Source organism: Calidris pugnax, unplaced genomic scaffold, assembly GCF_001431845.1.
Source record: "Calidris pugnax isolate Ruff unplaced genomic scaffold, ASM143184v1 scaffold44, whole genome shotgun sequence".
NCBI lineage: Eukaryota > Metazoa > Chordata > Aves > Charadriiformes > Scolopacidae > Calidris > Calidris pugnax.
Window position 1 is genome coordinate 51,083,495 of NW_015094506.1, and position 19,741 is coordinate 51,103,235.

Here is a 19,741-nt window from a genome sequence, read left to right on the forward strand (position 1 = left end):
TACAGTCAAGAACCTTATTTTAACCCAGCTGAAAGGGACTAATTAGATATCCTTTTAGTCTTCAGACTTTTAGAAAGCTGTGTTAATTCAGGACCTAAGGTCAACTTCAAACTTTTGGGCATTAAAGAGGCCTGTTTCTGTTGGGAAATTATGCCATAACAAATTACCATGAATTTTCTATGCTTTTCTCACTATCATTTTTGATAGCCATCGCTGGGAGAAGAAACATCAACTTGATGGATTAACAGACTGATCCAAGATGGTATTTCTCATCAACATTGTCATAAGATCAGATCCACAAAATGCCTTTCTGTTCACTGCATCAAGCTTTTGGCTTACTTTTATACAGAACACAATTTGCAGTACTTACTTCTGGTTCTTCTTCCAAAAATAGCAGGTCAAGGCTATGAGCAGAACAGCTGTGAAAGCACCAACACCAGCTCCAACTTTTAGCCAAAAATCCACTGTTTCACAAGTGCTGGTCCTTTTTTCAGGCAAGGGAACCCCTTTAATGCAATGCTTTGGCTCATTCCATACATACAAGGTTTCCTTTCAAATGGGAAACAAAAAACACCAAAAAGTGAGCTGCTTGTAGGAAAACAGAGAAGTATTTAGAGTTGAAGAAACTATTTTTAGCTAGAAAGGTTAGAAAATGTTCTTTTCAATGAAAGCAAATGAAAACATGTACTTCAGGTTTTCAGACTCTAGGTGGAGTCATATCATCTACACAAGTTGTGGCCCTGATTGTGCCTTCAGGTTCAGACATGGCAAAAGTATTTCCTCTCCCATATTGCTCTTCAGCTGGCACAATCTGGGTTGGACAGCCATTGTGAATGTGTTGTGCCTGCACTGGAGCTGTTCATCAACAGGACAGTTCCAAACCTTCCTAATATTTGATGAGAGAAGGCAGCAGCAAAAAAATTGCAAGCAAGGAAGGATGAGTTTCCCAACTGAAATTCTGAATCCTGTCCTAGCCTGCCGTTGATGTTTATGGCTATTAAAGGACTGAAGTCCACTGGGCGCTCCATCCTTCACAAATAACTTTGGGGTATCCATACAGAGTTCATGTCCCTACCCACCACAGCTGGTCAGCTGTAGCCAACTCTCCTCCAGGAACCACTCTGCCATTGGCACCAGTATCCCTGAGTCTCAACACAGCACTTCACTAATAAGACTTGCACCCAGCCAGCTCAGAGCCTGGACTGAGACTTCCCAGCTCTACCTGCACTTACATCCCAATTTGCACCCTGAATTTCAACAGAGTCCAAGTTATACCCAAATGAACCCATCTGACTCGGAGACATGTATCCCATACCTGAAATCCTTTTTTGCAGGCTCCCTCAATCTCGTGGTAGTCTTGCTCCGTGCAGAGAGGACAAGCTTCTGCACTTTCCCATACAAAGTAGAAAGTGCATCCGTCACAGGTGCCTGCGGGGCATGAGCTAGGAGGAGAGAAAAACTTTGTTATCAGTCAAGAAACACCCAGGGATTTGCATCCTTACTCCACATTCTGCTCCTGAAGACTGGTAAGAGTAAGTACAACAAAGAGGTAAACATCCCTCAAGTCTGCAGTTGGTAAAATCTGGGGAAAGAATTTTTCCCGGTCTGTAAAATGTTTTCTCAAGTGAAAACAGATATTGGACTGCCAAAGGTCTAAAACAACCGTTCAGTTCCTGGAAGTGAGTGTTACTGACTCACCTACGATGAAGAGAAGAGAAAGAAGTAAGCCTTGGAGACCAGCAGAACTACTCAAGCGTTTCAGCAGCATGGAATAGCCCAGCACGCACCTCTATCACTGCTCTCCTGCACTGGGTGACTGTTCCACATGAACGCTGCTATCTGGTTCCCGCTGCTGTTCTAATGATGTCTGGGTGATTTCGTCCATATGGAATGGACTTGTCCTGTCATGGTTAATTACTGGAAGGATGTTCACCAGTTAATGAAGAGATAACAGCTTCTCTTAGTCTAAGAAAGACTAATGACCCTATTTTGTATTCAGCCTGCAGAAGGAAGTTGTACTGTCAATGGCAGGACATTCATGCAGCTTTCGTTACTGACAATTACATCAGGTTTAACAGCAGCAGTGGTCAAAAGTCCGTGCAAGAAGCTAGGTCATGTAAATGTGAAATATATCCATGCAGAAAAATGGATTTAAAGTTGGTGGTTTTTTTTTTTATATATCATCTGGAAATTTGTTATCCACATCTGAAAGACTGGAAAATCCAGTTCTGGATTTTCCTGATTTGAGTAACTGACAATAGTCCCCTCTGGATTACGGAACATTTTTTCAATGGCAATGGCAAAACTGACATTTGTCCTCAGCCTCTTTCATCTTATACTGTAACTTCATTTGATACTAAACACCGTGTCTGGAGGATCAGGGAGTTACAAGCAGTATTATTTGACATGTATCGGACATCTCACTGTTTGAAAAGAGCTGTCTGACTGCTGAGCTAACCAAAGGAGGGTAGGAAAGAAGAAGCCAACAAAAACTGAGATAAGGTACGCCTTGTCAGCTGTGTGCCTTTTCTGCCCATGGTCACACTTTTAAAAGCAAGGTAGGTTACTCCTCCCTCACTACTCATGAGTTATCACAGCTCGCCTTGTGTTTAATCTGGAACACTAGAAGGACACTTGAAGGATTTTCACATTGATAGATAGTGGCTTGTTGCCCAGCAAAATCTATAATGTCAGGTCCCTAAGAAGCAGAGAAGCATCTCCAAAGGTGTTCAAATATAAATCACTAATCCACATCACCTGTAGATGCCTCTTTGCCTTCATTCAGGTGAGCACGGTTTACCTGTCCCAAAAGGCACAGTGATCAAAGAGGATCCCACACTTCTTGTGCTGTTAGTTTTTGGGAAGAGGACTTAAATTTTGGAAAGAAGGATGAGTGGCTAAAAAGTAATATTCTTTTCCTGTTTTTCCCTGAAACGTTTCAGGTGCAAACATAAACAGGGCTTTGGAGGACAGAAGCTTTTGGAGTCACTTGAATCAGAGTGAAGGGAACAAAAAGTCAGGCAAATTAAACACAACTGGTACAAGGGGTCTAGGATACAAACAGGAGTGATGAAACACATAAACAAATACACATGGAACTTGAACTAGACAGAGTCAGGGCTCTCAGAAGCATTCCAGTAGCAGATTTTGTAGTTCCTATGACAGGTTGCTGTCTTTCAAAAAAATCACTTTGTCCACAGCCACTGCTGTAGATCAAGGAAGAAAAACTACCTCTCAAAGCCCCAACTATGCAGTTCTAATAAGGCAGACCAAGATCAAAATAAGGAATCGAAATAAAGGAGAAGTGGAGACAAGAAAACATCGCTACACTTTGGTTTGGCTTTAAGCTTGGAACAACCTGCCCAAGCTCTAATCTCTCACACCACACAGCCTAAATACAGAGCAGTTGGTCTGCTGGGAGGTGACGGACATACTGTCCTTCACTGAGGAGAAATGACTAAGACCTCCTGGGTGGCTGATGAGAGAGACAGCACTCTTCATTGCTGTTAAGTATAAAATTACTAACGAGTTTTGTAAAGATTACTAAGGAGAAAAGGCTTTTTGGCACTACTAGGATACAAATACTTAAATACCTGGGCACAGAAAGCTCTCCTTGGTCTGGTTTGTTGGGGTTGCATCTCATTGTCACAACAGTTGCACGGCCATTTTCACAGGAGGTTGTCACAGTTGAAGACCTAATGTCAAACAAGAGGAGAAATGCAATACATTTCCACTACAGCAAATACATGTTGCACTTTTATAGGTGTCTGTCCATTCCTGCCACTGCAATACTAAAGAAATATCCTTTCCTGCAGCACTTTTGCCTTTGTCAGCTGGAAGAAAAAAAAAAAGGAACAACAGAAGCAGGGTAGGTTTCACCACTTCATTTACATCTCAAAGTGCTCTGAGATGCCACTCAGGGGACTGCTCTGTTTTTCTAGCTAGTTTGAATTCTGCTGAGTCAAGGAATAAACCTGCCCCACAAAACAGAACAGGATGATCAGAAAAGAGAATTGCAGGTGCTGCGGTTGGTATTACTCTGCTGGAGAGTTTATGATGGCTCTCTCCTCCCCTAGTAATCAGAGAACCATGCTGTCCTGAAAAGACATGAGGCAAAGGGCATTCAAAAAAATGGACTTTATTCCAACATGACAGCCTTTTAAGACAAGTTCATAGTATACTCAAAGTAGGGTCACTGATGTGGGGTTGCAGAATCAGACACATAATTGAAGTATTCACATATGCATAAAGTGTTGATATCCAAAGAGCTACAGCCAATTAAGATTTATCACTAAAGGCAATACAGTCTAGAGAGCCAATCAGTAGAATAAATACACATATGTGCCTTAAGATAAGCTGAATAGCCCCAGAGGTTCCAGAGTCCAAGCTTAGAAATCCTGTCACATGAAGATACCAGCGTGTAGACATCTTAATTGAAGGGATCTTTTAGCTAATTCCTACCCAAGATGAGGTACTCTTTTTATGGAGGAGAGTGAAGAATAGAAAAACCACACTAGTAACTGTCTGGACAGTTGGAACAATTATTTTTAACTTCAATTAGTTGATTTTTGTAACATCAAAGTAAATGCAAGTGAACATGAAAGAAAATATGCAACAGGAAGTGGACATATCAAAGCCCTATATGAGAAATTATGAAAAGGAACATGACATTGGAAGTGGCACCTGGGTGAATAAAAGCTCTGATATCACTCTCTACAGATCAAATGTTACTTAGATTTGAGTAAACAGTGTTTGTTGATTTGATAAGATGTTCTTCAACCTGCCAACCAAGATCAGCCAGATAGTGATAAAAGTGAGAAAGATTAAAGGTGGATTAAAGATCTCCCCTCACAGTTCTATTTTCCTTTAAACAAATGCAGAAATTTGATGTACCAATAAACAGTATTTTTTACGTACTTGTAAAAGAAATGCACATCAGGTATTTTGCTTGGAGAGGGAGGAAACATATCTATATCGATGCTGATATTTTCCAGTGTTGTTTCAACAGTAGCTCCTAAAATATGAGAAAGGAAAAGAAAAAAAGAAAAGCTAAGAATGGATTTCTGTGATTTCTCAGGGGGTCACATATAACATTTTCTCAGTCTCAAAGGTATGAATCTTACTTAATAGCATTTAATGACATTATACACTTTATTTTATTCTAACTAAACTCTGCAGATTTGTGTGTTCCTCAGACAGTCTGATTTCCTCATTACAGACATAACCAAAAAAATTAATAGAACACCACCAGTGTAAATAAGTTTTACTCTTTTGCATGAATGTAGTGCAATCACAGGATATTACAAAATGAAATAATAATTTAGGTTGGGAAAGGATTGCTGAAGATAACTGATCCAATCAACTGCCCAAAGCATATGACTTCAATACATAACACATCATAACTGTGTAACACCCTGAGCGTCAACTGCCCAAAGCATATGACTTCAATGCATAACGTTAACACATCATAACTGTGTAACACCCTGAGCAACCTGCACTACTGTGGGAGAGAAACTGAAAGATGCAATGACCAGATTCAGAAGGATTATGGAGTTGTAGGCAAGCCACGATGGCACATTTTGGGACAAATGTTCCAGGCTGGTGTGTGGAACAACACAGGTTACACAACTCTGCGCAGATTTTGGAGAAGAGCTGAGAAAAGGGAAGATTCAAGTAACCAAAGTTCTAAGGGATCCTTCCAGCCCCATGAACCAAAGAAGACAGAAAATACCGGTGTTGCACTGCAACATTTCAGAAGAAGAGCAAGCTGTGCAAATGGGGCAGGCTGCATCCTTCTAGTGAGGTGAAGAATTGCTAGAACAAGAAAAAGTGGGAGCAGCCAGTAACGGGTGGGAAAATGGGAAAAACTGTAGAAGAGAAGTTTTCCACTTATTCTTGCCACAGTGCAGACACCATAGCTGAATTCTTCGCACTTTTACTTGACTTTGACTTCACTGGCATTACATCTGTGAGGACAATTCACACAGCAGGAAAAATTCATATCTGGTTATAACCCTTTTAGGTAAATATGGTAGATAACAAAGGCGACAATTTGCACTAGACACTACTGCCTGGCTTAGGACAAGTCAGAGCCTGGGACTGTGAAAGCACATGGATCAACGTGCTCAGTAACATTGCTCAGGAGGGCTTGCAGGTGAGGGACAGCCACGGAGCATCACATCAACAGACAGAGCAAAATGAGTTGTACTGCAGCAACCATCAGGAGCACTTGCAGAAGGATGTCAGGTTATTGTGGAGGGGCCTCCATTCTGAGAACATATGTTGACATCAGCAAGGATGATCATTTCATCTCATCAAAGACATAGCATTGAACAAAGGGTAACTAAAATTTGTATTGCAACATAATGGACAGAGCTTAGTTATTCACTAGACTGGCTAGATTAGTTATCCACTAGACTGATAGCTCCTAGGGACCTTATTATATTCAACAGAGGCAGTGAGAGAATATTCCCACCTAATATGCAGTACTGTAGAGATAGCATCTCAAAGTGCAGTTTCTCAAAAATAAAAACACTAGAAGCAAAATCAAGTGTGAAAAATAGGTATGTCATTCTTCAGAGGGTATTAATTATATGGCCAAAAAGGCACATTGACTCTCTCAAGAATGACAATAGTTCTGACTAAGAGTCCACCTTGGCTCAGAACAGTGGTAAAAGAACAATTAAAATAAAAACATAGGAAAAAGCTTAATGGAGAAGGAATAGAGAATCAAATAAAATCAATACTTATGAGTTACAGAAAAATGATAATGTACGCTAAAGACTTCAGGGAAAAGCCTGTGTTTGGCAGTACTAGAAAAAATATACATTTAGAGTTTTTTTAGAAATAAAAGTACATCTTATGGACAGAAAAGGCAAATTTGATGCATTTTAAAATGTAACATTTGGGATAAAGGAAAGGCACCAGAAGAGCCTGATGTGTTTTCCCTGAATTTGGAAAATATCAGGACTATCTTCTCACTTTCCGAGACAATGACCAAACATCTCATTCTTTCAGTGGTAGGAGAGGATATTGGCATCTACTTGGCATGCATGCTAATAAACTAGCAAAACCATACCTAAGAGTGGCCTTTAATAATAGTGAAATATCAAGAGACTGATGGAGAGGGGATATGGTGAGCCAAATTACAACGTGGCTAACACGATGAGGCAAAATAAAAGGAATGGAAAGTGGAAATGGGTTTCACTAAATGGATAGATACATAATGAGTGACAGCCAACATGAATTTATGGAGAACAGCTCTTGTTGAACAAATCTGATTTCATTCTTTGAGTGTTGATGAATTTGGTTGCTACAGAAAATTATGTAAATTTATCAAGTATTTCACTAATTACCACATGAGATTCTAATTAGTGCAATATCAATTAAGTGCTCACTCTGGATTAAAAATTATTTAACTAACTAATTATAAAATTATCTGGCCATGGGAAATTGTGATCAAATGTGGTAAGTCTCCAGGCTTCTCTAGGCATTGATATTGGAGTCCCAAAATGCGAGATTATCATCAGGGATCTGAAAGTATCTGTATAATCACTGTTGGTAAAGTGTGTAGATGAGACAAAGATTAAAAGAAATAGGAATAAAATGTGGAGGAACTTGGTTCACTTGGTAAACTGGTCCCAGTCACATTAAACATATTTTAGTGCAGATGAGGGCAGCAAGTGATGAAGAGCAGTCCTAACAAAGAGAGATTTTTCCCTTGGAAAGTGTAACTGAAAAAAGATCTAGAGTGGACATCAGATCCAAAAAGCCATCATGAATCTGGAGAAAGGAGGACTCAGGGATTCCATCCTTGCATGTAAATACAAATATGGAAGTGAATTTCATTGCCATTATAGTTAACTAAATACTGGATACTATTTCATTCTCATGTCCGTGCCTTAAGAAAATATAATAAGAAGTTGCAGACACTGCAGAAAGAGCCTCAAAAATTATTCAGATGCTTGAGAGAAATAAATGATAGCAAGAGCCTTAGAAGAACTTGGTCTACTTGATTTATCAAGGAGAGCAGTCTGGGGAGGATGTGATGATTCCAGCACACAAAATATTTCTCCAAGGAGGAAAATGTAAGTTTGAAATGGAGACAGAATAACAAGAAGCAAGAGCTGAAAACTGAAGCCAGGCAAATTCAAACAGGAAACAAGTCTGACTAAAAGCGAAATACAGAAATGGTGTTTGGCCAATGGAAAAAAATACCAATGACTGTGGCAAAGCTTTTATTTCTGGCAACCTAAAAAATCCAGGTTGAATGCTCTTCCAAAGATGCGCTTTTGTCATACATGAGTTTCTGGGCTCAGTGCCAGGGAGAAAGTACAAACACACTCAGTGCCTGTAATGGATAGGTGAGCAGACAAAATGACTTCATTGTCTAATCTGGCCACAGACTCTGGGAACTTGCAAGCCGGAGCAATGAGAGACTTAACGATGTGCATGGCCCCATGCTGCCCTAAACCTCCTCCTTCCCCACCTAATTATGTCCCAGCTTCTTCTTCTGAAATTGTCCGAGTGGGGACTTGGCATGAGCAGAAACACTTGGACTAATGCGACTACTAGAGTCTTGCCCTGCACGAGGTGGGCAGGAAACATGAAAGAAAACCAGTGCTTTTTAATTACATTCTCCAGATTTTTGCGCTGAAATTCTATGCACCATGGGAGCCTACAAGACCAAACACGGGGAAGAGTGAGTCATACGGGCATGGAAAACAAAGAATGGGGCCAGCCCTTACTCTTACTTTTTGCAGCAGCAAAAAGCAATGGCATCCATCCAGAGATGGTTCACAGCTCAGGAGCAAAGTGGGACTGAATTTTGGGCTGTCTCTTCTCTCTTCACCCAGGGTAACACGGCACCGCTGAGCTGAGAAGGACTTACTCTGCAGCCCTAAACACATGAGAGTACATCCATGGTAACAATAACCAGAAGACAAACCAAGTACCTAAGAACCTGTCGGCAAGGCTGTTGGACTGCAGAGCCAGAGCTGTTCGGAAACCCTTGCTGTCCGATGGGATGATGGTGGACTGACAGACAAAAGCTCCCACAAAATTGGAAAAATCTTCTGATTCTGCAACCATGTCCTTCAAAGTAACGTCTGTGATATTGTCAGTGCAAATAGCCATCTTCTTCCCCTGTGGACAATCAGAAAAAAAATGGGGAAGCCGTTGGTTGTTGATAAGACATGAAAAAGTTTGGGAAAGGAGAGACTGCAAACTTCCTGGCTGCAAACTGGGTTTCATTACTGCACCTTAGAAACAACTTGATGTTTCTATCATGAGAGGGACAGATTGCAACAAACAAACTGTGCCATTGTGAAAGCTCCTATTAAAGTCTTGTACAGACCCAGAAACACGATGTCACCTCTGGTATGTGTCTTATCAGAAACCTGTACTATGAAGCACTCTTTGCTTATCTTGACAGCACAGTGTTTACTTGCAAAGCATAATAAATGGCTTGCAAAGGAAAACCATATTTCCCTTGTCTTTAAATACTGTAGAATACCTTTTTGTTCGAGATTTAATCCAGAGAAAATATTTTCAAAGCACAAATACATGAAATTCCTAAACAGATACATAGCCCTCAAGGCTGCATTAATGTCACACATCAAGACCAGTGCTAGAATCTTAGAGCAACAGCAATGAAAATCAGAATCACCAGAAACAGTTGTCCTGACAAAATGCCAGGCACTCACAACACAATCATATGGTTGGTAGAACTGTGTATCATAGTAGGAGTTTGGGAAAATGAAAACCATATCCACAAGGGAGTGAGCATATCTGTACCTTTGTGGATCTAGTTGTCAGCAGCTCTAATCCAGGTGGTACCTAAACACACATTTAAGCCTAAAATTATGCAAAACACTGTAAGGAAATGTGACTACTTGTTTGCGCCAAGTCATGCAGACCCTTTGGTACATGGAAAAGAGGCTTCAGAACTCTACAGGGCTGAGCATTACTATAAACTACATGGATTTGGTTTCATGGGACAATACAGATCACTGGTACTGCCCTGAAACGTCAATGTATGTATGTGACAACATGCTCTGGTACAGTCCAAGCCCTGGATACAAAAATCTTTACCCTGGGGCAGAGCCTGTTTGCACTCATGGACTAAACACATTTTTACACCACTTTAAAAGGCTGCAATAAAAGTCAGCAACAGGCGCCTCGGACACTGGCAGAGAGCAGGGTGACCAAGGGCTCTGCTGACAGCAACATCTCCAGCCAAGTCATGAGGGCAACATATGGAAAGAAGTTGGCAAGTGAAAGACTCCAACTCTTCACTTGAGTTCCTTGGTGGCAACACAAAAAGGTCAGGGTTATGACCCAAGTGACTTGAGAGCACCAGAACTAAGAAAAGGTAGGGATGTGACAGGTTTTTTCTTCTGAGCATTATTTATGCCTAAAACTCTGTCATCTCTGCTCTGGAAAATCGCTTGGCTGCTCGAAAGTCCTCTTGCACTGCCGAGCAAGATCCAGAGGGAAGTGTTTGCACGGTACCAGTGACAGCTCAGCCATAGCAGAGTCCTCGTCCTGTCTCAGTGTGATCCCACAGAGCATTAACTCGGGCAGCAAACTGGTTAATCCTCCCAGCCCTCACCACCAGCTGAGCTCACCTCATTCCCACACAGGCTGATGTTAAAGAAGTGGAAGAACTTCGTCCCTCGGGAGGTGAAGCTGGGTCCGCTCATCAACGAGCCCACCTGGCTGAGGTTGCTGAAATCGTAATTCAGGCTCTGGTTATCCTTGATGTACGACACCAGGCAGTCACTGTAGCAGGCAGAGTGGTCCTTCAGAGAAGGAGAGGCATCCATTAAAGAGCAGCTATGGACCAGCAACAAACCATTCACCTGGGAGTTAAAGCAAGCAGGTGCAGACAGCTTTCCTTGTTAAGGATGGAGGGAAGCTTTGTCCTATTCCTGTAATTCACCTTTCCCTTGGGAGATTTCCCATTTCAGTCCCTTGCAATTACATATCAAGACTTTAATGTTCCCTAAACCTAGCCTTTCTGCTGTCAGCTGCATTAGCCAAGAAAATGCAGGGTTAGAGTTCTTGCTTTGTTTTGTTGTGGGTGCTTTTAGGAACCAATGTCCCAGCTTCAAGCCCTATGGATAGACTGGAACATGGCCTCAGTTACACTTGCATCTTGCAAAGGAAACACAAGAAACAGCTCAAGAAACAGGGACAGGATAGGAACCCAGATGTAAACAGGCAGAAGACAAACAAATTGGAGCAGTTCTTCAAGTCCCCGTGCTGTTCCTTGCCAAAGGATGCTGCACATGATACGTGTTTATCTACCCTTAAGGGCAATTTCATGTAAGAAGAACTTGTTACAAGTTTCTAAAGGCACAGAAACATTATCCAGCTGAGGAAGTCCCTGAGTTTAAAACAGCAGCAGTTTGGGAAGTTTTAGTTGGAAGTAACGTATATGTTTGCCCTGTTCTTACACTGTCTCCAGCACAGCTTCTTGAAATTAACCCTTTTTTTGAGCCAGTATGATCAACTTTATCTTCTTATTGCATATACACAAACAGAAATTAGACTAGGGACATATTTGGAAGGATGGGATCCTTGGTTAAAATTATACTCACAAGTTTATGCTCACAAGGCATATACCTGTAGAAAAGCACTAAAACTGGCCCTTTGAGTGCTTATATCCCAATAAAACCTCTCTGACCACCACTCAGAGACACTTGGTTTCTGTACCTTGGTGCTCTTGCTGCCAGGCCCACAGGGAATGCAGGCCTCCATGCCGTAGACCTGGTGGATGGACAGGAAGGTGTTGGCCGGACACTCCTTGCACAGGCTGGTCTCCTTCTCAATGTAGTGTCCCGCAGGGCAGGGCACACAGGACGAGCCTGACTGCTCTGAGCCCAGCGCACAGGCCCGGCAGGATGAGGCAACTCCATCCACCGCATTGGTCACCGTGATGGAGTAGATCTTTGCCATGTCATTGATGAACTTTCTGCTCTGGAACGAGAACCAAGGAAACCAGCCTGGTTTCATCATGCCACTGCATTGGGACACTAACCACAGCTCTGTGCACCAGTGCAACAAGTCAAGGATTGACTTAGGCATGTGTCTGCCTTTCAACATATGGTTTATCCACAGCTGCCTCCCAAGGGCCACTATATGGTGAGAGCCACTCACCCCTTAGAAGAAGCCTGTGAGCTTTGATGGTGGTGAGTGTCCAAGGAAAGCTGTGCTGTAAAGCCCTGTACGTAAAGAAGTACTTACATCTTGGCCCTCGTTTATTCTCTGAAAGGCCCAGGTGAATGTGAAGGAAGCATTTTTGGAGATGATGTGAGTGTAGGACTGTTTCTCTTTACTTCTCTCCCATGATTCCACCACATTGGTATTTTTTCGATTAACATCCTATAAAATTGACATATTTTTTTAAAAAAAACAGAAAGCGTGTCATATTACACCAAACACTAGTGTTTTATAACAGAGATTAATATATATAGAATACATAGAATCATCGAATGGTTTGGGTTGGAAGAGACCTTAAAAGATCATCTAGTTCCAACCCCCCTGCCGTGGGCAGGGACACCTCCCACTAGAGCAGGTTGTTCAAAGCGCTATAAGTCCTTATAGGACTTATAGTCCTTATAGGACTTTAAAATTGCATTTAACATTTAATAAAGGAGAGTAAACACATTTATTAAGTTTTCCACCACTGGAAATTTTTTCAATTGAGAATGGGTGCCTTCCAAAAGATGCTCTACTTCACACAACAGTTAAGTTCAAAGTCCTATAGCATGTTATAAACCTTATGAGGACAGATTCAGCACAGTGGTTCTTTCAGATCTGAAATCTTGTTTATGTATAAAACATGTGGGTACCAGAGTATGGAAGGGGGAAGGCCAAAATTCAAAGAAAAAATGTAGTTTCTCACATCTTCGGATACCCAATTTGTCAGTGTCTCTAGTGAAACAGAACTGAGGCCAATAAGACAGTGTCAAACTTTACACGAGAAAAAGCCGTGCAATCTATGTTCATGTTTCTTATTGTCCATCAACTGTAAATGTCCTAGTGAAAGATGTTTTTCCTTTAAATTACCACTAGAGATAGATTCCATCAAATTACCACCTAATTTTGACTTAATTCCCTTTAAATTAAGGGCAGCTTCCTGTAAAGCACCACTAAATAATAATATAAAAAAGGAACTGCTTGCCTTTGCAATGGCAGGGCCAAGGGAAGCATTCCAGATTCAGTTACATGCCTCAGCTGATGGACTTTCAGTAAGATGAGGAAAGTAAAAAACATGGCACTTCTTGTTTTCACAAACGAATGTCTGTCTGCTGCCCTACTGATTCCCAAGGTCACTGATGGGACCAAGACTGAATTTCCAAATTTTCTCTCTGTCCCACATCTTGATTTGCGACTCTATTAAACTTCCAGAGGTCAAGTTGACTGCATTAGAGACACTGAGAACTTTATCAATCAGTATAACAGGGGCAAATTTGGCTCTTTGGTGTCCAATGCTTTCTTTTGAAATAAACAGATAACCGGGAGTGGTTCACAGCTCACGTGGAGGAGGAATTTTGCTGGGTAATTCATTAAATCCTTCCTGCAAGGGCACCTCAGATATTAAACTAATGTCATACTTAATCTTAGTCATAATAAAGAAAGTGCAACTAATCATGCCTATGTAGAGGTATTAAAGTGACATGTGGAGTATCAGGCTCAGTCCTCAGTCATGGAGAGAGAGGTCTCACTTACCGCCATAAAGTACAGCACACAATCTGCTGAACAGATGGTCTCAAAAATAAAAGTAATCCGTCCTAGTTCTGACCCGGTTGCTCCTGTCACCGACGTCGGAGGTCTGTTTAACAGAGAAGGAACAAAACATTTACAAGATGCTCTCCAGACAGGCAGCAGTCAATCCTTCAAATTGCTTTTCCTACAGCGGGGAAACCATCAAAGTCCTGTCGTATAAAACCTGCCCTTGCAGAACTGTGGAGGCCAGGTTTGCACAGTGGCTCTGCGCTGGCTATCGGGCACAGCAGGGTTAGTTTTTAAGTGTCTGACTTCTTTATGGTACAGTTCCCTCCTTATAATCAACACCCAAACTTGACCGTATTGGTAGAGAATCTTAGTGTTTAAATGCATTACGTGGTTTAAGTGATTTACCCTGATTTAATTGCATTTACCCTCCACCAGTGGGAGAAGCTTTCAGGAGTTCCATGCAAACCAGAAGTATTCAGGGGGCTCCCCTGCAAAGTATTAAGCTGTAAACAGTGAACTGGGACACGCTGAGCTTTTCCACAGATATGTTCCTTGCTTCTCCTTTCTTTTAATTGCTGTTTGCCCACACCATAAAATAAAAAACAGGGTTTGCTCATTGGGTATAAGAAGTCGCAACCCCCTTCAGCTGAGATATAGCAATGGGAGGGTGAGATTCATTTTGCCTAAATATTTGGCAGCTGATCTAAGCTCGGAGTAGAAGCTCACTCTTTTAACAAAGTTCCATCCTGCCTGAGGGTCCAGGAGAGGTGGGATTTCCTGTTCTCCTGTGGTGCCTGCATTTCTCCACTGGCTCTGGGGGAAGCAGAGACTGTGCATCCTGGCCAAAGCCACAGCACAAAGTAATGTGGGTTTCTGTAAAACACCTTCAGGGCAGGCACCAATATCCACCCCATGGCAGGTTTAGCTGGTTACTTTGGGACAATTTAGAAACAGAAGGATAAGAATATCTTTTCTCAGTTTCCAGACAGCCAGCTTCTCAGACTAAAGCAAACACTGCTGAAACCCAAGGTCTTACAGAATCATCTGCTGCAACAGGCTGACTGAGGATACAGGGATAAAATCCAAGTTTCCTTTTGCCTCTTATCCATTACATCATTGCACTTCAGAAAGGAAAACTCTGTTCATTCCAGGGATAATGTGAAATAGGTGTATGAGGCAGAGATAAATGAGAAATAGGGAAAAAAAATCCCGTTCCTTACTTAAATCCTGGGATGTGCAGGTTCAAGATAAGATAGTCATTGTCAGAGCCTCCTGCCCCACTCTGGATGTGATCACCAGCCACCTCCCAGCCTTCACAGGACAAAAAAGAAAATAAATTTCAAGAAATGGATGGTTTCTGGGTCATATGGAAAAAGATTTCTATGTAACCATACTTTCTTAAGCAACTCAATACTTTAGTACACTTTAAAGATGTCTAGTATAAACTCTAGAGCAGTATAATAATGCTTCTGAAGGAAAAATTTTAGTAATCACATTAACTGCTGATTTTATAGCCAAATGACACCTTGAAAGCACCAAAGCAATTGAAATTCCCTGACCTGTGCTGTGCAGTTCAAGGGGAATGATCCACCTGATCTCTTCCAGCCTTAAAACAGATGGATCAATGAATCTATGCATTAAAAGGTAAGCATATACTTCTGTGCCCCTCTGCTCAACACGTATAAGTGAAAGCTTGAGTTAACATCTTTCTGACAGGGCTGAGCGGGCTGAGGAAAATCTCTCAGAGAAGCCTAGAGGCAGGAGAAATCCTGAATGGGATCATTTTCACCAGTGAGCTGTGACTGCTCTCTGCTGCAATCTCAGCACATGTGCAAGGAGAAAGCTCTGAGTGCCAAATGAACAAAGATCACAGACTTTAATTAAGTTTCTCAAAAGAATAATGTGTGACCTCAAAGGGCAAAGTTATCACATAACATGAAAAGAGATAAACTGGATACAAGCCAAATTCAATGCAGATATTCAGATGCATCAAAGTCTACAGTGGAACAGGTCCTTGGCTGAAAGGACTTCACACAGGCTGCAGCTCCTGCCCTCTTCTGGTATACAGGAGGGTTGTTTTGTTTTGTTTTTTTTTAATGTATAGTGATACTGTCTCCTACAGGAATTTTCAAGCCTGATGCAATTAAAGAGGAGGAGGAAAACTCTGTTGTGTGACTCCCACAGTAAGGAGCATACTCATTTTGATGGGTGCTCCATTGTAACAGTGACCAGCGCAGACGAAAGACAAGGACGGAACAGCACAGGGAGTTTGGCTCACCGTTCATCCCGTCGCACTTTGAGTTGCCAACATTAAAGCAAGACGTTTTCATGTTGCTTGGCAGGATGTTCCACCACTTGTACTCAAACCCAAGAGCTGGTTCAGTCCCAGCAGGGCAGGCTTTGCACTCTACAGGGAAAGAAGGCAGGAAAAGAAATCACATGGCCAAAACGCATCTCAAACACTGTTTTAAAGACATAGATACTACTTTTTTATGCTCTGGGGCAAGTAATGAGCAAATAAAATAATGTATTTCCTTATAATGTAACTGCCAAAGACTTATTAGGAGCAGAAGAGTGGAAACAACACCGGCATTTTATAAACTGCAGATCATAACCTTATGGTCAGTAGTCTGCAACACATTCCCCAATCCCCCTTCCTTCCTGAAGGAAGCTGAAGTTTTGATCATACTGGTAAATGTGAGTTCCCACAAAATGCTGTAGGTGACCGCTGGACCAACACATTTCAGAATCAACAAGACAGAGTTTAGGCTAGACAATGTTGGTGGGGTACTCATCTGTCAGTGCTTAAAATGCAATTTTTACAGGGAAGAACTTGGCATGGTCAGGAAAATGGCTGAGGAGGAATTACTGACTGTGGAAGTTCTGATTCCCTTCTCAGAATCCCTCAAAATAATCCTCAGGATGTTTATATGAGTCAAGAGATGCATCCAGAGCACAGCAGGTCAACTTAGAACAGTAATTCCTGATAGGAAAGGACTTCAGAGAGAAAACAGACATCCAACTCCTTCTCTCCAATATTATTCATTCAGTATTTTATGCAAAATGAACTCTGGCTTATGATGATGTGTCATTAAGTTAATTCACATGGAAGCAGATGACTGCTTCTGGGGACACCAGCAATTTTTTTGTAGACTCCTACCCTGTGTCCCATCTGAAAATGTGCCTGGTGGGCAAGGAGTACAGGAAGATGAGGCATTGTTGTAAAAGCCAGGATTGCAGGGTGGACAATCCTTCCTCTCTCCAGAAGGAGGCAGGGTCAATGCATCGGGGAGATCCTCTCTGCAGATCTTAGGTTCAATCCATTTGTACATGATCTGAGTCTGGAAGGAGAAGACACTAAGCTCATTATGAAGCTTTAGGACTAGATGCACCAACCAAGGTCCCCTTTGTAAATGAAACTAGGGTATTCCCAGTGTTTTAGGTCAAAAACACACTTTGCACATCCAGGAAAATAAAGGGAAGGGCAGAGAAGGGCAAAAGAAGCAACATCAGATAAATAATTCTAACAACTGCATAACCGATCGCTGCCTTTTAACCATAGTAACCCAAAATATAACTTCTGCATTACAAAATCCCTTTATCAGGAAGGCATCCGTTAGCAGAGAACATCACGAGTTCTGCATTTTCTCCATACTGGCCTGTTCTTTGGAAAGTCCTCACTTTCTCTCCAGCCATTTTCACCTACTGAGCAAACGCCAAAACCACACAGGGACTCTTCCAGTCCCTCACCAGTCCCTCCACATTACATAGGAGCAGTCTTTGAACACTAACAAGAGTCAGTCCTTGGTGTTACCATTTGCAATGGCATCACCTCTCTGATGTCACCTCTCTACAAGACGACACAAGTTTTCTGACTTCAGGAAGAGGCTTGGGTGAGATGCATCATCCGTGGTGATGGGTTTCAAATTTCATCTGTCTTTGGGTCTATCCCTGAAAGGATTTAATATCTCAAGACAAAAATTAGTTGAGTTCCAGACCCTAGAAACCCAACTGGCAAGACTTTAACCTGGCCACAGCTCCTCCTCTGGGTACTTCCACCCTTTGGTCATAGAAGTGCAATCAGGGATTCTTGAGGCCAGAGACGCGGTACAGAGATTGACAGGGGAGATTTCACCTTATGAATTTTGTTCAGGGCCCTGAGCACATGCCCCTGCCTTCCTGGGCATTGAACTGCTTGCACTCAAGGTTAGTCCTCATAACACAGAGCTGTTCAAGAAGTATTGACCAGCTTTGAACTAGTTTGAAAAAGAAGCTGGAAGAAGCCTCTGTGCATGCTCAGGCCTCAGCTCCTGGGAGATGCAATTAACCTGAGGTTCTGACCCTTTGCCCCTGCCTAAGCTGTGGGGCAGCCATGCCTGTGCCAGGTCATGTACCTTGACTGACCCATGGGTTTGACATCCCAACTTGACTTTGGTCGTGCCTCATCACTATGGACTCATCTGGCGCCTTGGCTGAATAGCGATAAGACAAGAGGAAATGGCCTCAAGCTGAGCCAGGGGAGGTTTAGCGTGGATATTAGGAAAAATTTCCTCACCAAAAGGGTTATCAAGCATTGGAACAGGCTGCCCAGGGAAGTGGTGGAATCACCATCCCTGGAGGTGTTCAAAAGATAGGTAGACGTGGCACTGAGGGACATGGTTTAATGGTGGTTTTGGCACTGTCAGGTTAACGGTTGGACTCGATGATCTGAAGGGTCCCTTCTAACCTAGACAATTCTAGGATTTTGGCCGCTGTCGCTGGGTCTGCTTTGCTGCTTTGCTCAGGCACTGTGGGACTACTCCTGATGTCAGAGTGGCATCTGACCCTCACGGATCAGCCTGCCCTTGCTGCTCCTGGAGACCTAGAGAATTCTCTGGAGTATCGCTCCAGAAATGCTTCAGCAGCATTCAAAATTACAAGGGTCAGAAGCACCTGTGTGGTTGCCCAGAGCCCACACTGGGCAAAATGAAGGAAATCTACTGCATCTGAGCAGAGAGAAAACTGTGAGAGAGTGCCCATATCCAGGAAGGTGAGGGTTCCCAAGACTGGGGCTGAAGCAATCAGCCTGGGATTTTTAAGGCAGTAGAGAGGTGAAAAGACAGTAAGAGTCAAGTGCCTAAATCTCCTGAGGCCCCTTCTACACATGGAGCAGGGAGGGAGACAATAATCTAATGTCCAGTGTAAAATCTGGCTGATTTTAGTAAGCCATGGTTCAACAGGCCTTTAGGCTGGTGCTTTAGAGCCAATGTTCACCTGAAGATGGGCTGGAGAGTCAGGGGAGGGATGGCTGGGGACTACGGCAAACTTTGACTGACTTCCAGAGGTACAGAGAACTAAATGATGAAAGCAGCCCTGAAAACCCAGCTAGCATCTGCACATCTACGACACATGCTGATGAAGGGTGTCTGCAGAAAGACCCACTTTATCTTCTGATGATGTCCATCAGTGAAGGGAAAGGCCATCAAGGAGGCAGAAAGAGGGTCAACAGTAGGAGCCTATTCAATGACAGGGAGCCTTGAATTTCCCAGAGCAGTGACAGGGTAATCCACAGGAGGCTGCAATTAAAGCAGTACCTGGGGGTGTAGCAGTGAACACTGCTGCTAATTCCTCGACTCATTAGTTAACAGAGTTAACACAGCAAGAATCAGTGAGTCGATACCAGGTTGTAGAGCCTGCCACCTCTGGGGCTAAATTCACTGAAGCTTCATTATTAAAGCACACAGCTGCATTTTGGAACTGCCTGACCAGGGGGGCTCCAAAATACTCCATCCTTCCAGCAAACGTTAGGCCAGCAATCTACAGGTGCTATGGACTTTGACTACTTGCCATCCCATCCTGATCTAAGAAAGGTGGGAAAGGGAAGAAAAGAAACAAAATAGGCCTGACCACATGTCAGGCTCCATATTCCAGTAAATCAGAGTTTCTTCTCCAAATCCCACCAAAATCTTCACCTGACTGCTGGGAAAAAGGGCAGGAGATCTCCAAAGCCAGGCTGCTC

General features: G+C 42.5%; 1 protein-coding gene across 1 annotated transcript in view; it reads right to left on the reverse strand.

Annotated features, from left to right (window-relative positions):
• The window catches only part of KIAA1324L (KIAA1324-like ortholog), a 103,727-nt gene that overhangs the window by 6,192 nt on the left and 77,794 nt on the right, over nt 1-19,741 (reverse strand). Inside the window, exons 9-20 of the mRNA XM_014964196.1 lie at nt 16,904-17,084; nt 16,022-16,150; nt 14,964-15,054; nt 13,738-13,840; nt 12,250-12,387; nt 11,719-11,982; nt 10,629-10,802; nt 8,955-9,144; nt 4,918-5,014; nt 3,594-3,695; nt 1,316-1,442; nt 371-549 (exon numbers count right to left, since the gene is read on the reverse strand). Coding sequence (XP_014819682.1) covers nt 371-549; nt 1,316-1,442; nt 3,594-3,695; nt 4,918-5,014; nt 8,955-9,144; nt 10,629-10,802; nt 11,719-11,982; nt 12,250-12,387; nt 13,738-13,840; nt 14,964-15,054; nt 16,022-16,150; nt 16,904-17,084 — 1,775 coding nt within the window. The remainder of the gene's footprint in view (nt 1-370; nt 550-1,315; nt 1,443-3,593; nt 3,696-4,917; nt 5,015-8,954; nt 9,145-10,628; nt 10,803-11,718; nt 11,983-12,249; nt 12,388-13,737; nt 13,841-14,963; nt 15,055-16,021; nt 16,151-16,903; nt 17,085-19,741) is intronic.